This window comes from Macrosteles quadrilineatus, unplaced genomic scaffold (assembly GCF_028750875.1).
Source record: "Macrosteles quadrilineatus isolate MER2022 unplaced genomic scaffold, UCM_ALF_1.0 Scaffold_8__2_contigs__length_117827958, whole genome shotgun sequence".
NCBI classification, from domain to species: Eukaryota; Metazoa; Arthropoda; class Insecta; order Hemiptera; family Cicadellidae; genus Macrosteles; species Macrosteles quadrilineatus.
The window spans coordinates 32,907,032-32,929,557 of NW_026542601.1; the positions used below are offsets into that span (position 1 = coordinate 32,907,032).

Consider the following 22,526-nt stretch of genomic DNA (forward strand, 5'->3'; position numbering starts at 1 on the left):
TATTCTATATCACTTGTTTCAGTCATCTCAGGTTTTTGTTTTACTAGGGTGCAACAACCTAGGAAATTCCCTAATAAAATAATAGTAAATTATTTCTTCCATTTGGAAAAAAAAACTTCCTATGTATACAAATTCGTATACAAGTTTCGTGGACAATTGGATAGATGGTTTAATGCATAGGGCATACACACAAAAGCATAAATTTAATTTTATACATATAGAAAAGTGTAATTTAAGTTGAAAATGTCTGTAGGATACATCCGAGCACAGGTAACAGTTTATTCCCTTAACTAACTGAAAATTAACAGTGAAAGAGGCCATGCAGCAACAGATTGTATTTACTGCATGGATTTTCATCGATAAAATAAAATTTAATCAGCTGAAGTTTATGTAAAGTCGACAATCACAGAAATATGGAAGAGAAGCTTAGAACGGTAAAAATGCACTATTACATCTTCATTTTACTGTATCTAATTAGTACACAAGAGAAATGTTTACGCAAGAGTCATAGGCGGGTGTGGAAAGTTTCTCAAGGACAGCAAAGGCAGTTTGCATTTTTCCTACAGTTACTATAAAATACTCCCGCCGCAGCAAACCTGCTCACTAAAAGAATTGTCTAAATTGATTTTCAATTAAATATATTTAAATAACATTAGGTTTAACGAGTACCTACCTAGGTTTGCTGCTACAAGGAAAAATTTAAAAAGTGTGATTTTTAGTAAAATATTAATAACTTAGTATGAAATAAATGAATTTGCCAAGTTTGATCAAAATATATCCATAAACAAGGAAACTACAACATTTTACAATATTCTCCATAAGAATTTTCTAGGTTTTTTTATATTTTCTCTGTTACCATTAACTGTACAAAAACACTTTGGTATACTAAATTATTTGTTTAAGTTCTTTAAAAAGGTTTAAAAAGAAAAATTGGAAAATGTTGTGTTTTAAGAGTGAAAAATGAGAAAACCAATTTTTTGCCCGTAAAACTTCCTGTAAAACCTCATTCCCATGGTCCGGTCATGCTGGATTGGGAACTCATTCAAGTTTACCCCACCAATTACACTTTTAAACCAAATTTCATAAAAATCGGATAAAAATTACTCGAGTTATCGTGTGTATATATAGATATATGTATACATATATAAAAATTTGAACGAATGGTGTTTTTAGCCTCTGGGGACATCAAAATGAAAATGTAAATCGGTCCCCGGCCTAGGTCTTACTGTGCCACCTACGGTAATAGCTACTTCCCTGTAGGGAAATTCGCCAACATATAAATAATTAGTCTTTCAAACACTGTACAACACGTTTTTAGGTTAGGTTAAATACCAACATTGAACAAAATGGGAAACGCTGCACCAGCTGATCGTAGTCGTAATATCTTTAAGTGTTGCCAAATCTTTTTTAAAGCGTACACGTATTACATTCCTAATAAAAGCCTGCTGTTTTGTGTTGTTTGGTTGAACTACTGGTGTGCGGCAAAACAAAGTAGATGCAGCAATTAGCAACTTTCTGTGCTATAATCAGTGTGAGGAAAGCCACTTTGTCAGGAGACTGTAGGAAAAAAATACTTTCTAAAGACTTTGTGACCAAATGATAACGAATGAAAATGTGTGTTGTTGACTAATGTCGTTTGCAGATTAAATAATACATACTCCAATTCCAACAGTTTCATTACTACCCAAAAACAATGACCGGTTTACTTAAAAGAGAGTAACTTCTCATTTCCCAGGACTCTTTTGACAATCTGTTATAAATATTTCACATTGTTACACACTTCAAATGTTTAGATTATCTAACTTTTTTAAACCATTTTTTTACTAATTTGTGTTACGAGTTCGGAAAATAGATGTATGAAATCGTCTAGGCTATAGAAGTACTGTAACCACTCACTGGACCATTAGAATATTAGACTAGGCCTATTTGGTATATAACTTTTTTTGTAAAATTATCTTCAGAATTAAGTTTAAGTGTAGTAATGTTTTAAAGTTGATAAATATTTATTTTTAAGAAATGTAGGCAATGACGTTTTCAACGACAAAAATAACTATTATCGGCAAGTTTATAGCAAAATTCATTTTTGTACATAATAAAATCTTGTTTGATTAAGCAGACAGCAAACAGCGGACTAAATTTATGCATGGAAAGTCCACAAACAGAATAGTGTCTATCTTGAAAATTTTATTTTTAGTTACTTTCATCAGCATCCTCATACTTAAAATTATTTCTTCCCTTAAAAAAAAAAACTTTTGTTTATGAAATTAATCATGTATCATGTTGGATCATCTATTTACCCATTTTGAGATGTAAAGTTTCAAATTTTCCCACAATTTTGTCACATGACACTATTTGAAACATCCAAGTGATTTTAAAAACTGTATTAAAATCACATGGATGTTTCAATGGTTAAACACAGTTAATAATGTTATAGAATATTACGTTACTAGTCCTGAAAATAGGTGTTTACCGGACGAGTGTGATCATTCCCGTGCGAGACGAAGTCGAGTACGGGATCACCATATGAGTCCGGTAAACACATTTTGGACGAGTGACAACTATATTTTACTACGCCATACTACTAAATCCGTACAAATTCTTAAATATTACCACTGACTAAAGGACTAACAATCACTAGTCAACCTCTAAGAGAGGTTATGTTTTTGTTAATAAACTAACCACTTTCACTCATTGCCAAATACAGTATATAATCAGATGGTTGGTGTCCAGTAAAACTCATTACAGTACGGTAGTACGTACTGAAAACCCATTTGATTAAGCTGAAGGCAAACAGCTGTTTTCTGGACTAAATCCTTGCTGGAAAGTTCGTCAAAACAATGTAGTGTGGCGTAAATAACACATTCTTTCTTCACGCAATCTCATTCGTGGTTGCTGTCAAGCAACAATAAATTACTTACAACCTCTCAAATTTTCTTTGCCAAGATTTTTGAAAACTGTTATTTTATATCTTGTGCATGCAATACGTAAAATATTTTGGGGTATGAAAAGCTTAATCGTAAAAAGGGATACTGACAAGGAATTGTTAGGGATGTAGGCTTTATTTATTACTAAAACTATTTTACTTATAACTCGGTAAAGGATGCCATACGAGGGCGGTTTTTAAGTAAGGGCCGGTTTCACGGATAGATTGGTAGTTCACTTGTATGCTGCAATGAGGCTCATCACCATTTACTTCCATCATTTGTTAACAGAATGACACAAATTTCAACTCTGTAGCTGTCATGTATGCTTCGCTGTGTTTTTTTAATTTTTAAATAATCAAATCTCCCGCCGTGTCCGAGGTAAGGTCAGTGACGTTCTTTTCCTCGTCAAATGACTGAAAGTAATGTCCCTAATTCAATGAGGAGGGAAAAAAATCTAATTCAATGAGTGAGGATAGAGTGCGGAAATAGGTTAAAGAATGTAAAAATGGCCATAAAACCCTTTTTTTCTTTGAGGTTTGGTCTTCATTGAGAAGTCTGGGTACGGACCAAAAACACAATTCCTTCTGAAATAAGAATTATGACAGCCATTTTAAAACTCTGTGACGCAAAATTCTAGGGGGGGAATAAACTAATATTCACCTAAGTCAGGCTAGGCCTACCCTAGAACCGGCCACACTCAAATTTCTTCCCCGGAGTGCTCAGAAGGAGCCGAGAAAAATCCAGGGGTCGATACGAAGGTGTCACGGCTTTGACTGATCAATTTATTTAAATTTAATCGAAGGCTCAGAGCTCTAGAAGCGCTCAGGAAATCCTGCAGACGCCCAGTTGGAGCTATATCATCCCAGCCTTCGTAAAAGTGTTTTGGAGAATTTTGCCTAACTTTTGAATGACTCTGTAGGGCCAACGAGTATTCAATCTTAAGCCAATATGATTCAATTACTCGTAATAAACTTTAAACTAATTTCGGAAGACGTGGGTTAAGAATATAAAATCGAATATAATGTAAAAAAGCAATTCCTGCAGAGTCGTCGGGCCTAATTAATATAATTGGACGGAGAATTTATCGTGATAGGTACGTTTAAAATAAATTTAATACCAATATTCGTGGCTGATTGTTCAAATCAGCCTGCTCCCAAGACTTGATTCTTTCACCCGCCAAAGACGGGGTTTAGAACTTAGACGACAAGTCTCGGGGTCTTAAAACGTCGAATCGATTAAAATAATAGAAGTAACAATTACTCGTTAAGCGAACGGAGAAATCGTAATTTCGAAACCAGTTAATTAAAATAAAATAAACGATCGCCACCGCTAGTCACTGGCAGGCAGGAACTGGCGGGTCAAGACTCAAGTTACGATATTAAATTTAGATAATTCGAATCGGTAATTTAAGAAAACGAAAATGTAAAATAAGTTAAGTATGCGTATAATAAAGATAAAACAAAAATAACGTGAAACGTATAAAGGAGCCTAACTGGTGTGTTAACTAACCTTCGTAATCGAATCGTAGGGTCGTATTCGTAAGTCGTGTGTGAGCTAGTCGGCGGTCAAACAGGGAATAATTCTTGTCCGGCTCAAATCCCGATTTCCTCGGCCGCGGCTCAAGCGCTGCGGTGGCGATTTCGGAAACTAGCCAACAGCTGATCGGGGATTCGCCTGTTGAGCCGGTCTAGTTGTCGTCTGTCGTTGGTCAACAAACACCATTTTGAGGTTAAGTGATGTTGTAATCGTCGTTAAATATTCGTAAAATCGGTCGTTTTAACTTTATTATGTGAAACGGAGTGCTATTATGAATAAATATATCGTTGTGGGTGTGTTTGTATACTTCACTGTTATTAAAAGTAGGCCTACGTTCTTTGGCCCATAGCCCAAGCTATGGCCAACACATAGGCCTAGGAGTAGGATGTTGTGGGTAAAAATTGGGTAAGTTATGGTGTTTGTTGACTAGCAATACGTTTTTACCCCCCTTAAAATTTGGTACCTCACAACTCCCTAGCCTATTTATGCACTTTCCACGCTATCTTTGCATCAGGGTCATAATCTCCAGTCATCTGGTGATGAATCTCGGCATGGCATATGATTCTTGTAGTAAAAAAACGTATCCCTGACCTTACCTTGGACGTGGCAGGAGATTTTATTGTTTAAAAAATTTAAAAAAAAAACACAGCGAAGCATACATGACAGTTATAGCTAGACCTGAAATTTGTGTCATTCTGTTAACAAATGATGGAAGTAAATGGTGATGAGCCTCGTTGCAGCATACAAGTGAACTACCAATCTATATGTGAAACCGGCCCTTACTTAAAAACCGCCTTTGTATGGCATCCTATACCGAGTGTTAAGTAAAATAGTTTTAGTAATAAATAAAGCCTACATGATACAACACGCTACATGATAGCGACAGAGCTGAAATTTGTGTCATTCTGTGCCAGTAAATGGTGATGACCCTCGTTGCAGCTAACAAGCGAACTACGGTACGCATTTATACGTGAAACTGGCCCTAACTTTAAAAAACGTCCTCTTATTTTACACTAGTATGTTGAATAAGTTACAACATGGTTTTAGCTGAGAGAGAGAAAATCTTTAAAATAATTTGTCACATACAAACATTTAAATACCAATGGATTGATTCAATTCGGGCTTAGCTACTTAAATCTGAGTTTTAACCAATTTCTTGCCTGAAAGGCTTTAAAATGAAAAATTAGTTTTCTATGTTTGCTTTACAGGATTCTGATTGTATTATCAATTTTCATTTGGCAGCATTTGTTTATTGGGTTTTCTACTTTGATTATTGTGGAAAAGGTTATGTAGGCTTGCATTAGACATCAATGATTAAAAATACTCAAACCAGCTAAAACCATGCAACTAAAAACTAATGAGTAAGCCATGCAGATGATGGGGAAATTGTGCAATTATTGGGTAAAAGTTGCACCTGAAGGGTAAAGAAAAATAATACAATTTAACAGAACATACCTTTATTGACATCCTAGAATGTATGCACAAAATAAACCACATGCATAAATATCAGGCTACATGCAACAATTAACATTCTTTTGTACATTTTGTAGCTAGACATATTTTTTTTAGATCAAAAATCTTTAAGTAGGCATATACAAAAAGGTAAATATTTAATTCAAAATTTTAAAGTTGTTCAATGAGGGAATTCTACTTCTTTATGACTTACAAATTAACTTTGAAGTCGTTTAGTACAAGTTGATGCATTAAACACTTCTAAATGCAAATTTCAAATTTAATAGGCCTAAGTAGTTTATTACAAAGATTAAGTGATTTTAAGTGACATACTGTCTCAATTATAAGTAAAAGCTCTCAAACAAAAGTTTGAATGGATTTAATTACTAAGGAAGTGTAATGAACAATTTATGAATAGATCAACATAGTAATAAAATTTAACTATGTACCCTACTTGAAAAAAAAAACTCTGGCAAAGCGCTGGAGGTAAACTTAGATGTGCACAAAGGGGACCAAAAAGTGCATAGGAGTAACCAAACATAACAAACATGCAGGTTTAAGCTGGTTTGAGAACTTTATTTAATCATAAGGCACATTGATATTGTACAATTAAGCATTATGTACATCTACATCAATAACTAAGGAACAAACACTGCCACTTATTAACTAACGCCTTTCTCTAAAACCTAATGTACTAACAGGTCAAATTATGTACAAGTATTATAGTATCGTTATCAATGTACATTGCTTACATTAAAAGATATGACTACTAAATGCTATTCCGTCAATAATACTGACTTTTATTTTTTACTGAACATAGTTAAGTAGGTACTTGAAAACTAACACATCACATAAATTCTTAACCTTTAAAATTGATTTACTGCTATCAGGTCTATTCGTCACATTTATTATGAAAATTTATCACTAAACTATCCTACAAACTTAAAGGGATGCATTATTTAATCAAAAAGCATAACGAAACAGGCAAAAAATATCTATAAAAGCTATTTCAGTTTGAATGCTACTTCAATTGGGATCTTCATTAGTGAATTAAAAAGAACACTTTCAGACCCTACTGAAACTATGCATAACCTACAATATCTAAATATCTAAAAAGCTAAATTCCACGTAATATTTTAAGTGTTTTCAATGAAAAAGTTAATAGGCCTAGTTATCTTACAACCACGTGTCTTTTATAATATTTCACTATAATAGGCTGCATTAAAAAACTTACCTAACAAAGTTTTAAATATTTAAAATTTGTTTAAAAAAAATAAGGTGCCATTTAAACATAAATTTGAAATCACATGATTATTTTTTATGATACTGTAAGATTCTCTAAACCTCAGTTTTTTATTAAGCTCCTGAACAAAAACATATTCATTGAAATAATTCTACACAAATAAAATGTTAATACATTTTTACCTCAATGTACAAAACAATGACAACATTTTAAACTAAGTAAAACTTACTTTACAACACTACAAAACATTTTACTTTTTCACAGAAGCAAAAACAGAATAAAAATTGTTTATTCATTTCTAAGATCTACTTTTGCAGCAAAAATATGTTTTCCAACTTTCGACTCCTCACCTCTATAGGAGAAATTATGTTGAGATTTAAAAAATCAGTTTCTTAACAAGCCGACAAAAGAAAAGTTTTTCATTTTTCCTCAAGTAAACTGGGACTTGTTCAGCACATTGATTCGTTTTTGTCTAGGTGACTAATTACACATTGTCAGATTATTGATCTAGAACTTGCATGTAAAAAATGCTGTTAATGATCATTGGGATAGTACTTCTCAGATACAAACTCAAAACTATTCACTTTTGTCTTCTAAGACACTATTTGTTACCAATTGTATAAAATAATTAAAATCTCCTGATTATTAGGGAACTTGATATTGAAACCTTACAGAACCCTTAATGCCTCTCTAGCAGTTGGGCTGGTGAAGTTTCAATTTGGTTTTGCAGTAAGGCTGAAACTAGTCACCTAGACTAAAACAGAATCAAAGAGTTTTATCCCGATTGTAGATATTCAAGCTAATCTATCAGTGTTCTATGCCTCTGCTTCATGCAAGTCCATGCCAATGTATTGTGATATGCTTTGTTGAGCTTACTTTTCACAGACGTGTTATGTGTCGGCGTCTGCATCAGAGAGTCTGGCAGTTTGTTTGAGTCCACCGGAGTCCCGCGAGGTGTCGCCTTAGTCCTCTGAATCACTTGTATCTCCTGTTTCAGATCTGCGGAAAGAGTTTTTAATTATTTACAGACAGACAAACAGACTTTGCCTGGTATTAGAGTATAGGATTGAACATGATCTCCCCCATATCGCCACATATAATTTTGTAAACTTCTTTTGCAGTCAAGGTACATCATCATCTCCCACAACTGCGGCAAAACTGTGAACATCACCTGCGATCGAGGCGTGTCTATCTTCACAATGCTTTTTATCCGATCGTGAGAATGAAAGCACGACCCAACCCCATCCAAGATTATTGGAGACCCACAAACCTGTACTCAAAACCACACTATTCATTAAGATCCTAAATATTTTGATTACTACCATTAACAAAAGGAACAATTATTAAAGTTGATTCACACAACGTACCTCTAGCTTCATCTTTCAGCCTTTGGACCATAACTTTCAGACTCTCCTTCTCATCGAGTTCGGATTCCAGCAAAACATTGCGTTCGATCGAGGCATTCAACTTAGTTTCAAAGTCTCCTAACGAGACATACATAGCCCTGGAAAAAAAATAGTTGTCAAGGAATATGTTTATCAATATTAAATACACATAATATTATCATACACAAGGACTTTTTGGGTATTACCTAGAAAATCTCATCAAGTCAAAGTCAAAGGTCAAGGTGTTGCTTATCAGAATAACTGAAAAGTTTCTATTGTAACCTCAATTTTCTTTTAATTCATTTGGCTGCAATCATAAATTTTGTGATTTTAAAAACTACCTGACATAGTCTTAACTTATTCAACTAAAATGTAGCTATACAGTATATTCAAAATTGATCTTGGTGCTCTGATTTTGTAAAGGAATTAATTAATTTTCTTAGGGTCAAGCACAATATCCTTAGAGTTAAAAATACAGTAGAGTCTCTATAATCCGGCCGTTCATTAGACCGGCACGTCCAGTAATCCGGCACTGTTTTCGCCGATTATTCAGTAAATTTTCATGTCTAGACTTGAAAACGCGAGTGTCCATATTTCTCAACAGCAGTACACTGACGACTGACGTCTGCTACGGGTAGTTGCGTACAGTGCGTGGCGTGTGAGTTGAGTGAAGGCAGTGTTGTGAGTACAGTGTATATACTATACAATCTACAAGTGTAGTGCGATGTCGGGAAAACGTAAGCATGTAACGCTGACTTTAGATAAAAAGTATAGGATTTTAAAACGTTTGGAAAAGGGTGAAAAGTTGGCTCATCTGTCTAAGGAATACAATATCGGCCGTGCAACTATACACGACATAAAGAAGAAGAAGGAGCAGATCGAATCATTCTTTAAGAGGAGTAGTGAATCATCTTCGAAGGTAAGAAAGACATTAAAAGTAGGCGAATTTCCGCAAGTAGAAGACGCACTTTATAATTGGTTCATGCAAGAAAGGAGCCGAGACACGCCAATTTCAGGTGATATTATAATGGAAAAGGCGAAACTGTTCTATAACAAAATCATGAAAAAGGACAACTTCCGTGCAAGTGTTGGGTGGCTGGATAAATTCAAACGACGCTTTGGAATTCGACTGCTAACTATGACTGGTGAAAGGCTTTCGTGTGATGTAGCGGCTGCAGAACCTTTTATTGAAAAATTTAAAGAAATCGTGGATGAAATGGACTTAGGCCCAGATCAGATCTACAATGCTGACGAGAGTGGTCTGTTTTGGCGTCTTTTGCCGAAACAAACATTCGTTCATCGAGAGGAAGCTAGTGCCCCTGGTCGCAAGTTGGCCAAAGATAGAGTAACTTTTATGCCGTGTTGTAATGCTAGTGGCACGCATAAATTAGAATTGCTTGTTATTGGGAAAGCCAAAAAGCCAAGGGCTTTCAAAAACACACAGTTGCCAGTTACATACACAAACTCGACAAAAGGACGGATGACAAAAACTCTTTTTTCAGAATGGTTCCATCAAACTTTTGTACCATCAGTAAAAAAGTTTTTGAAAGCACAAAAACTGCCTCAAAAGGCCCTTTTGTTGCTCGATAATTGTGCTGGACATCCAGATGAGGATGAGTTAAAAAGTAGGGATGGAAAAATCACTGCTTTATTTTTGCCCCCAAATGTAACTCCGATACTCCAGCCCATGGACCAAAATGTGATCCAAACTATAAAAACGAATTACAAAAAAACCCTTTTGTACAGTGTTTTGTCAAAAGAGGGGAGTGTTGTTACAGCTCTGAAGGAAACCAACCTGAAAGATATTGTTTTTAATCTTGCAAGCGCATGGGAAAAACTTGCAACAAAAACAATTGTTTGTTCATGGGCGAAGTTGTGGCCTTCTCTTGATTTATTAGAGGATTACAGAAGACAATCAAATCCTCAAACGACAGTGACAATAGATGCTGAGCTAAATGACTTGAGAGAAGCAATAGCCGAACAGTTAGTAGACGATCCAGAAGATCTGATCTGACATCAGCCGATGTTACCGCCTGGTTTGACGGAGCAGACGACGAGCAGTGTCAAATCATGACAGACGATGAGATCATCGAAGATGTTCTAGACGGCAGTGACTTGGAGGAGGGCGGAGTGGGCGGAGCCAGTACGTCGACATCGACAGCTGCAGCTGCACACACAGTCAACACGGATTCGGCGCTCTGTGCCTACGCAACTGCAATAACTTGGGCGGAAGAAAACGGTGCTTCGGCTTCCGATATTATGACACTAAAGAGGCTCCAGGAAAATGTTTTAAAACTTTCTTTTAATGCAAAGAAGCAGAAAAATATTACAAACTATTTTGCTGTTGTTTAAGTAGGTCTTACATGTAAAGTGTACAGTAGGCCTAAAGTTCTGTAATTTTCATTTAGTACACGTACAGTATTTTGTGATTATCTTTGTTCATTGTCTGATATTGTACTGTACGGTTGTTTGCTGTTTCATATCACTGTTTATTTTTCACAATAATACATTAAACAACATTTCATTAGGCCTATACTGTACAGAAATTCAAATGATTGTTATCATAGTTTTCGTAAGCAATAAAATGTTGTTTATTGTAAAACCACTTCAATTTCTGATGCATTTCCACTAATCCGGCATTTTCTATAATCCGGCCCTACTAATCCCCATATAGGGCCGGATTCACGAGATCCTACTGTAATCAAAAACTTTCAAATAGGAATGGATTCTCTAGTTCTATCCATAGAATAACAGGCTAGCAACTAGCTTATCCTATAAAAATTACCGATAGGCTAATGAACACTTAGACACATAGAATACACAAAATGTGCAACTTTCTTTGTAATGTGTATTTTATGTGCCTCCTGTGTGTTCTACGTAAGCTAGTTTCAATCCCTTTATTTTAATAAAAATCTTGGCCTATTAGAGCCTTTTCTGAACAAAACTAGTCTTGTCCATACTTAAAGGTTTTCTCGTTACCTCTGTGCACGTTCCAAGTCGTCATTCTTCTGTTCCAACTCCCGGATGTACTTGCGGTAGTGTTCCTCTCTCTGCTGGCTCTGTGACAACTCCTCTTGGAGTTCCTGTATCTGTGCCATCTTCTCCTTCTGGCTGCTCTCCACTTTGTCCTAAACAACACAATCATCACTTCAGTCAGACGTACAACACCATCAGACTGTCATTTAACCTGACCATCTAAGGTTTTATGACATTTGGTTTACTGGTACTTGCTGTAGAGACTGAGGAAAATGCCAAATTTCAACTTGATATCTCATCTAATATCAAACTTACACCTTATTAAACTAAACAAACACACAGTTTTAACGGTGTTTACATCCAACAGTATAGAAGGTCGTAAATGTCTAATGAGTAGATATATATCTCGATTGTAGTCTGAAATCAATTTCTCAATTCATTCTTTTACTATAAAATATACATTAACCCACACAAGAGGAATTAGTAATTTACCATAGGCCTAATGGAAATCTGAATGTAGAGTAAGTGTGTTTTCAAATATATATTTTTGTAAGAACCTAAGATCCCAAGTTATTAAATTTATACCATCAAATAATACAGCTAAATAATAATCAATAGCCCTAAACAAATAATCAACCAACCAAACAAAGACAATTTGAGGATTTAATCTTAGGGTTGCAATTAAAAAAGGTACAATACATTTAATTTTTAATTTGGAAAATATTTTTTACTACTACCACTATAGTTTGTGTGTTTGTTTGTTTGAAGTTCAATCATGCATTAATTACTGGACGGATTGGGCTGAAATTTGGCATGATGATAGCTCACACTCCCGATTAACATATAGGCATATTCTTATCTCAAAAATCCTTTCGGGCTCCGCCCCAATGGCTCTGTAGTTCCCCATTGCAAACCCAAAGCTTGAGTATAACTGTACTAAGCATTTTATACTTTTATGCCAATCCCATACGAAGGACGGGTACTCTGCTAGTATCAGTATATTATAAAGGGCTTAACAAATTCTGCAAAATGACACCAATCTCATCCTCCTAGCTTGATTGTTAGAGGTGCTAGAGTAGTTTAAAGCTTTGTAAACAGGTTGTTTAGGAGCATTTATGTGTATAGTTTAACGGGACATAATTTTGAAACTAATTGAGATATCAAGATTAAATTTGTGATTTTTAGTAGTCTCTATGGGTTTAACTAGTTTACCAAATGACATTAAAATCTGTGAAGGTGAGGTAAAATTTGGTTTTAAATTGTGTTGATTTGATACCGAGTCAAACTAGAGCGTTTGCAACGGTTATCTTTCAGTAAATAACAGAGTACTTCTTCTAGTCTGTGGGTATGAGAGCAAACACAGTAATATCTACACTCTCACAGCCAACAACTACACATCCGTAGTAAGTCTAATTCCTTTTTATCATTTTTATCCTTTTTTAAAATGATGATGGCGACTGGACTGCTACATCAAGATCTTCTCCAGCATAATCATGGCAGTGCTTAAGATGATTTCCTGCTATCACGGTAATATCTGTGATATCTCTAGAATCTACTATCCTATATTAACACTCGATGTAGTTGTAACAATAACTGTGATTATAATCTGCAATTGCGGCATCATCTGTTATCATCTTTTGCCATTGCTGCTTAATGTGTGATGATTTACTAATCATAGCAACATCCGTGATAACATCTTACAATCACGTAACTCCCACAAGCTCAGTAATTTATTGCTCTTTTTGACATAAATTTCAGGGGGAATAAAATTATATTTTAAAAACAGGCAAGGCCTACCCCTAAAACCAGCCACACTCAAATTTCTTCCCCAGAGTGATCAGAAGGAGTCGATAAAATCCAGGTGTCGATCCGAAAGCTGGTCTATGGATTTAACTTATTAATAATTTTAATACAATTGATGACTCAAGAGTTCAATCTGGAAGTCTTGCAGATGCCTAAGCAAAGCTAGGTATGTTCTCCTCACCCACACCATAGTATTTAGAGAAGTTTACCTTGGTTTGATATTTTTATAATGGTTTTCATTATTTTCTTTGTTACAGTTAAGCCAAAACAGTGCGTACAAACAGTTCAATACTAGCCGCACTATAAACGGATGGGTGCGGATTATGCTAATTGGCAGAGCTCAGGGGTGAAGACACACATGTTTTCACAAAGTACCCTCAGCAACCCTCATGCCTAGTACCGGCCGGTTCTGCTAGCGCACCCAGAAATTTTGGCGGAACTATACCTAACCTTTTAGCTTATCCCATCTTGCCGCAGCCAGTCAGTTTAGGATGATACGGTAGTTGCAAACCCCTCTTTATTTTTTGGGTGTTATGAAGTAGATGCCAGATATCGATTGGAGTTAAAAACTATGTATTAGGTACCTACAATATATATATTAATATACAGGTGGCTGACACTGATGTAAGTTCTACAAAATCTGTTATCTCACCAGTCAGGTTTTCAAGGCAAACTCATACAAAATTTAAGTTCCAGATAATCTTACACCGGTGAAACCTGTAGCAAACTACAGAACTCAATAGATTCAATTGTTAAACACATTGTCTTATTTCACTAGGCCTAGTTGAAAACTGAGTTTGTTAGCCTACATATGAGTCATATATACCTCACGGAAAGAAATTAAATTAAAATGATTTATTGTCATAAAAACTAAATAGTTCATAACAATCATCACAATAAAAAGCAATAAAAATAAAATAAAATACAATCAAGACTTCTAGTTAGTCAGTAACTTAACCTTGAATTTTAATGAAAAAAAATTTGCTGTGTATTTCCTCAACCAATTGAATTTATGTAAGTTAGCCTAACTTATTTATATACTATGAAATAATAACTGCACAGTAGTATCTCAACATAGCCTAGGCCTATATAAGAAAAATAAATTTGGTTATTAATCTGTCATTTCTTAAACTCTGCACCCTTCCAGTTCAGATTTAGACGAGTTTACAAGACTGTTCTGTAAAACTTACCTTAAGTGTCTCATTTTCAAACTGAAGCCTGTTGCACTTTGATCTCAACTCTCGTATTTGTTGTTCTGCCTGGTCTAGAGACATCTCCAACTCTTTCTCAATCAGCCGAGAACTTTCCTGGAAGTCCTGTAAATCCCTTTCAGCCTCCTCATATTTTCTTTTCCAATTCGCATCTTCGTCTTTTTCGGAGAATGTCGCCATGGTCAACTCCTATGCAGACAAAAAAACTAAAATACTAAATAATATAGCCTACAGTAGAACCCGGGTTAACCGAAACCTGGATTAACCAAAACCCGTGTCAACAAAAACGGTTCAATAAAATGATACAGGTCTAAGATATAAGTAATACGAATGCTTTAGTAACTTGAGTTGTTTAGTTTAATTTTTTTTTCAACCCATTATAACATTTCTGTAGCTAAACCCTAAAATAAGTTTACTGTATTATACTGTATATACATTATTTTAAATTTATTTTCCAACTTACTGCGGTTTAATACATAGGCTATTTTTAGCATATGACGGGTTAACTAAAAAATTGGTTATCCGAAACAGTTCTCCCCCTTTATTTCAGTTAACCGGGGTTCTACTGTACAGTAGTCATCAGTTAGTCTGGGCACGCGGACCCTTGTGTACTAGCCGTACTGAGAATTACAGCTCACTCACCCCCACAGCTCAGAAACCTCAGCCCGCTGCACTGACAGCTTGCCGTGTGGGCCAGATGTTTTTGGAAATGAGCAATAAACACTGAGCCCCTCTACACCCCCAGCTTTAGACTAGCTGCGACTACTGTACACCTATCTTGAAGCATAGCATTTCTAACTATTTAAAAATGTAGCCTATATGTTGAAGCAGAGGTTGAAGACTGTTGACATTAAATGGTACTTTTTTGTTAAAGGAAACATTTCTTATTATCATCAATGATTTTTTTTTTCGATATAGGCCCCTATCGATATTTTTGTTTTCCTACAACAAACATATTTTTGTTCATTTTTAGAATCTGGCTATTGCTTGGCAAATATTAAACTCTGTGAACATTTTACTCAAAATAAAAGGGTTTAAAAAACTAAAACTTGCGAAAAACGTGACTGTATGAGTAGTAGGTCAAACCTACTGTATCGTGTCATGTCACCAAAAATGACAGGATAATGGACTATGTAAAATCGAAGATATCAAAGATCAATAGGCCTGATTAAGACGCTAACCGATCTATAACATGAAGCACACTGTTCATTAAGCACCAGTAAGTTACTGTAGGCTTTGCCTAAAAATATAATTAGTTTTGTAGTTTTATAAAAGGTAGGTAAGCCTTTAAGGTATTTATTATCTTACTTTATAGTTTAATACACTCCTGAATCCAAATATAGGCTATACCATTATTCTTCATGAATAGCCTATTATTCTGATGAATATTTCTCAAGATATCGATGTAAAAATAAACAACATTATTATAAACAAGGTAGGGTGGATGACATTTACAAGACAAGTGGAATGAACTGTTGGTTAACTAAGCCTACAGCTGACTGTTTTCAACCACACAAAAAGCAACTGGAAGTAATAACTTTTGCACTTTATCTACTCACTCTGATTCTGTCATTCGGCAATAGGCCTAGTGACGTCATTTTACTTCACTACAACTAGAACACAAAACAATAACACTCATACTGTGCTGTGTGAAGAGAGTAACATGGTAGATGAGAAGAATAACAACGTTGATTAAACATAATTAACATCGTTGACTACAGAAACATTTCAAGTGATTCTGTAGCCAATAATGTTTTCCATCAAACAAATTTTGTCATATTATGGTATTATGGAGATGTATGGACTAATTAGGCCTATATGGACTTAGCCAAGTTCTTATTTAGACATGTCAGGGTGGTAGGTCACTAAGCAGCATTTTTGAAATAGTAATTTGAAGTGTTTTTTCTCAGAGATTTAATTTTACAAAAACAGTCTACAGGTGACATAAACTATCATCTCAATTCATTATAACCTAAACTTTACCTTCCTAATCTAACCTTACTTCAAAACACTTAAGTTAGGTAATGCAGTCAAAAATTCACATAAAGCACGGCCAACCACCCTGACATGACTTTTCTGACATCAAAAGTAGTTTGCTAAAGTTCTAGAGGTTTGGTTTAGTAAGGTTATGTTAGAATAGCACCATTTTATTATGTAATTTCTAAACGGTCAAATATAAATCATTAATAGGAATAAAATACTGGTAACAATAATACATTTTATAAAATGTGTTAGGGCTAACTTATTGGTCTTAGAAAGTGAAATAAGTCTAACTTAATCCTCAGGTGATTTTCAAATTGCAGAATCAGAGTTAAGGTAGCTAATAAAGTTGTCACTTCCATTTGCTTGACTATGATAGAAAACAATTTGCTGTTGGCTTAGGCCTACTTTGCCCATACATAGTTCATCCCACTTGTAAATGTCATCTGTCCTACCTTGTTTATTGTAATGTTGTATATTTTTACAGCGATATCTTGAGAAATACTCATCAGCGGTGAAAAATAATTGTATTTGGAATCAGGAGGTAATAAACTATAGGCCTAACTTAAAGTTAGACATCAAAATTAAAAATTCGTTTGGAGGCATTTATACTAATAACTTAATTACCAGCTGTTAATCTTACTAATATTATAAATGTGAAAGTTTGCGTGTTTGTTTGTTTGAAGTTCAATCACGCATTAACTACTGGACGGATTAGGCTGAAATTTGGCATGATGATAGCTTACATTCCCGATAAACTTATAGGCATATTGTTATCTCAAAAATCTTTAGTGCTCCGCCGCAGTGGCTCTGTAGTTCCCCACGCTTTTGCCTGTATAAATAAATAATATTTCATTTCATTTCATGTTAACCTTATGAGTATTCATATTTGAATAGAATTAAAGAATTTAGTCAGCTGTTTCAACTAAAAAAAGTTGGTCCTATGATATGCAAAAGCATTAAAAAGTTATTTAACTTATATAAGATTTACCATAAGTCAGGTGTGTCGCTGTATCAAAGTTACAAATTAGGAGTCGGTTAAAAAAAGTTCCGTTTTGCCTTCTTAACTCACAATAGGCCTACATCGCTACAGTACTCAAGACATAAGACATTTATTGATCTTTAGGCAAAATTACATGCTGATGATCTTGTCATGGACGTTTGAAATGCACAAGACGGTCATAAGTACAATAGTAAAACATGCTAAGTTATCCTACACTAAAGCAAACAGCTGCACTTTACTTTGGGCCCTACACTCATTCAAATGAAAATGTCGATCGATATATCGTTTGGTTAGTTAGGTAAGGTTAACCTATCCTAACTAACCAAACGATATATCGAATGAAACAATCGAATACCAAATCGATATTTTCATTCGAATGAGTGTAGGACCTAAAGTAAAGTGCCGCCAAGCAAACATACAACATTGGTGTTCATTCTACAAAAATAAATAAGAGTGGCTATTTTAGGAAAAAAACTAGAAACATTATGCAAAATTGATAGAGCTAAAGTCTGCTTCAAAATATTCTTTAAGGCTGTAGAAGGGCCTTAAGTTACTAGGCTATCAACCATGATTAACTTAGATAAGTAAACAACAAATTCCAAAGGACTGGGCATTTGTATTTGCATAGGCTAAGACATTCTTAGGATGTCCTTGTAGGTTTTCTCTTATAAACATATTATCCTACCCTATTCACAACTTACAATAATTTACTCAACCCATGAAAATATTTTAGTGTGCACCTAGCCTAAGTACCTCTAGCAGTTTCCAACTAACTAATATTAGTTAAAACCTAAGGACCCACCACTAAATATACACATACATGTCACTGAAAAACGTAGGTTAAAGAATGATTCAATGATTGTAAAATGACAGTTACAGTAGCCTAGTTCTGGTTTTGACACAATCAATAATCGTCTAAGAACAAGCGCTTGAGACTTACCTATTAGCTTAGAGTCGGATGAACAAAAGCACTCAAATTAATTTTGAGACCAAATTTTTTATCTTTTACGATTTTAAATACCAGAGTAATTACGAAAATAAGGTAGAAATTCAACAATAAGCAGAAAAATAATTCGTATTCCTTAATGGCTGACAGATCAGATACACAGGTTGAGTTGACTTTCTGTTTTGTCTCACCCGACCCCGACGACGATCCAAAGAAAGGTGACGTCATAGCCACCTGAATGTTTAAAAAGAGGCAGATATGAAAATTGCAAAACAAATTCCTCCAGTCACATTTCTGGACAAATGCCTACAAAGCGTTATATACTATATTAAAGCACTACATAGTTGGTTTATCATAGAAGCATTAGTGATTGAAAAGTATTGGCCATACTATATGAAATTTACAGGATACAAATCTGAAACCCCCTGATTATTCAGTGGTATCAAAGGTTTAAGTTGAGTATGTTTTATCTATGGTTATATTTTGACTATTTGCTTATTAGTGGCGTGGATGAGAAAGAACATGATGAAGTCAATAAATGTGCATGGTCAATAAATAAATTTAATCTGATTTATTTAACTTTTTATTTTGTCTGCTTTTGACTTAAACTAAGCATGGTTTGATTTTATTGTTAACCAATCTCTGACGATGGTTTTATTTTTATTTTGTTGAATTATGTATTGACATAGCCTATTATGTATGTTTAATGGCCAAATAAACAATTTGAATTTGAATTTGAAGTCATGAAAAAAGTCATTGAAAGAGCAAAAATTTTTATGTTAAGTTTATCTCTGCCAATTTATCGGAAGTTCGTCTTTTTAGCAAAAAATGCTAACTTCCGAAGAAATTGTTGCTCTCCTAAGGGTTTAATAAAACATCTATTAATGCATATACTGTTTCACCAAATGATCTCAAAATACTCTCATAATATGAAAAGTATGATTCCATCCTAAGGTATGTATAGGCTAACAGGCACAAATCTCTTTAAATTACTCAACGATAAACAACAAAATCGGTACTCAAACAATTTTTTACACACAAAATCTGTACGGGCTTGCCACTTTAATTTACTATCTATAATAACTCCAAGCAGATTTACACTGTCAGAACAATCAACATTACACATTTCATTGTTTAAGGACACCAACATTCTTTTAGTTTTATCATTGACTATATGTTTTATACTTTTATCCTCATTAATAAAGAGACCATTTACTGTGAACCAGTGAATAACCTTCTGAAAGTTAATCTGAGATTATGAATAAGAGCATCCTGAGTTACTATGACATGAAACCAAGGAAGTGTCGTCAGCATCAGCATAAACACAAGAAAAACAATTTTCACCACACTATGATGTTTTTGGCTGTATTACATACGTTAATTGGTGGCTGAAAGTTACGTTTTGCTGGCCATGCCAGCTGTCATTGTGATTTGGGGACCGAGCAGGTTTTTACAGGCCGGGGCCGCAAAGTCAGCTGTCCGCTTACTTGCTTAATGAATGCATTTTATAGTGCGTTCAAACAGCGGTGGCACCTGAGGGATTAGGAGACTCCAAGGGTTTTCATGGGGTCTCCTAATCCATCAGGTGCCACGGCTGTTTGAACGCACTATAAATACACAATCAAAATCCATCACCGTTGCCTAGTAGTCCAGTCAATGAATGATCCAAAAGTAGGTGTAGAGTGCGTGAGCAGGTAACTAAGCGATTCCTTCAGAAACTTGTTCAGGGGGCTTAGGGTGTTAACATACCAAAAGTCCTGACTCCTAGGTGGTGAGCCAGGGGGTGGAGGGGGAAAAAGGGGGGGAAAAAGGTACGCATTTTGGGTTTTTTGATTATATCTCGAAAACTATCAACTTTTTGTATACTATATAGTAAATTATAAAATTGAAGAAGATTAAATTTTCTACAAGAAAAGTATATAATGTGTTTATTTTGGTTCAACAGATTACGAGTTATAACTTATTTAATTGATATCTTATTAAAATACTCCTTCCATAAGAAATACATGTAAATTAGTATGCGAAATGGGGCGAATCCTATCCGCCCAAAGGAAATATAACTGATATTCTGGAAATATTGACAAAATTTCCAGTAATTTGACACTTTAATCATGAAATTTTGTCAAAAATTAAAGCGAGGGTGAGCGTTTAAAAATGGGATGATTTAAGGGTTTTTTTATATATTTTCAATAAAAAAAACACCAAAACTCGAAATTTTGTTACCTCGCCCTCGCCTTAATTTTGGATCAATTTTAATGATTCCATTAAAGTGTCAAATTACTGGATATTTTGTCAAGATTTCCAGAATATCATTTATATTTCCTTTGGGCGGATAGGATTCGCCCCATTTCGCATACTAATTTACATGTATTTCTTATGGAAGAAGATCTTAATTAGATATCAATTAAATAAGTTATAACTCGTAATCTGTTGAACCAAAATAAACACGTTATATACTTTTCTTGTAGAAAATTTAATCTTCTTCAATTTTATAATTTACTATAGTATACAAAAAGTTGATAGTATTCGAGATATAATCAAAAAACCCAAAATGCGTACCTTTCTCCCCCCGCCTTTTTCCCCTCTCCACCCCCTGGCTCACCACCTAGGAGTCAGGACTTTTGGTATGTTAACACCCTAAGCCCCCTGAACAAGTTTCTGAAGGAATCGCTTAGTTACCTGCTCACGCACTCTACACCTCATTCCTTGACTGGACTATAGCAACTATTTATTTATTTTTATTTTTGCTGATTCCTCAAATTATTTTTTCACATAACCTTAAAGTTGTAGTTGTGTTGACTATCAGTGTGCATTATTATAGTGGTTAATAGTGGTAATAGTGTATAGTGTGGTGAAAAATAGCGTTCGTACCACGGACCGAAATGGTTTTGCAGCTCTCGATCGATTTAAGTTCTCGACTTCGTCTCGAACTTAAAAACTATCTCGAGCCGGCAAAACCTCATTTTCGGCCCTTGTTACGAAATATACTATTACATATTGGCTAACATCATTAATTAAAATTAAAAATAAAACTGGTCCAAGAATTGGACCTTGCGGGACTCGGTTTAATATCCACAATCATTAAGCGTTTACCATACAGGATTTCCAAATATTTAATTAGTCTATTCTATGTATGTACTTTTTCAATCAGAGCCTTCCTACTTTTGGTGCACTGGTTTTATCATAGATTAAACATAGATAAGTTTATAGTTTTATTTAGTGATGTGAATCCGTTACTGATCAACAGTGATTCGCAGTTCTCTGTATCGTTGCCATTAGGAGCCATCAAGCAAAACACATAAGTCAATCGTTGAAAGAAAATTGTGAATTAATAGGTATTTTAGCCATAAATATTTACATGATGTCAATCTCAATAAAGTAATTATTGAATGATCAATTGTATTCCACATTCATTACTAGTAGTATATCAATGTTACAATTTAGATTGTTGGTTCAATAGCTTGGCAACACTGACTGTCAGTTAGTTCAATGTTGTCAGTTGCAGTTTCATCCCCTCCCAGTGCTGCTGTCTGCTCACCAGTGTTGCCACTTTTAGGGTAATTACCCTTTTTTAGGGTAATTTACTGGTCTTAGGGTAAAGTTTAGGGTAATGGTAGATTTAGGGTAATTTTAGGGTAAAACTAAAAGTTAGCATAACAATGGAAACTTTACTAAAAAAATTAAAAAAACTTCAAAATTTGGCAAAAAACGTTCATTACATACTATGGCCAAACCGTCATATTTGATTCAACCGGTTTAAATCGATTGCTATGATGAATTTTTCATAATAAGTTATCCTAATCGATCTTATCAATAGTTGGGAATTATCTGTTTTAGAATGTATTCGATTCTATAACACGTTATAGGCCTAATAAAATATGAAATATTGTTCATTACTGGGTTTGATATTTAATTATGTGATCGAATTGAATTAAACTGGATTATTTTACAAATTGTGTCAAGAAATTACTACTATGTATAGATTAAAGCTTTGGTGGTACCGTACTGTATTTTAAAGAAATGATTGTCCAAAAACAGTAGTAATGGGTCGATACAGTAAAAAAATA

General features: G+C 34.6%; 1 protein-coding gene across 3 annotated transcripts in view; it reads right to left on the reverse strand.

Annotated features, from left to right (window-relative positions):
• LOC129000162 (nuclear distribution protein nudE-like 1) overlaps nt 1-18,641 on the reverse strand; it is a 29,754-nt gene extending 11,113 nt beyond the window's left edge. For all 3 annotated transcript variants that reach the window (XR_008491347.1, XM_054427101.1, XM_054427102.1), the window contains exons 1-5: nt 18,454-18,641; nt 14,510-14,719; nt 11,520-11,668; nt 8,523-8,659; nt 8,032-8,154 (exon numbers count right to left, since the gene is read on the reverse strand). Coding sequence is in view for 2 of the 3 variants with exons in the window: in XM_054427101.1 (XP_054283076.1) it covers nt 8,032-8,154; nt 8,523-8,659; nt 11,520-11,668; nt 14,510-14,710 (610 nt within the window). In the remaining variant the exon portion in view is untranslated. The remainder of the gene's footprint in view (nt 1-8,031; nt 8,155-8,522; nt 8,660-11,519; nt 11,669-14,509; nt 14,720-18,453) is intronic.
• Between the last annotated feature and the right edge of the window lie 3,885 nt (nt 18,642-22,526).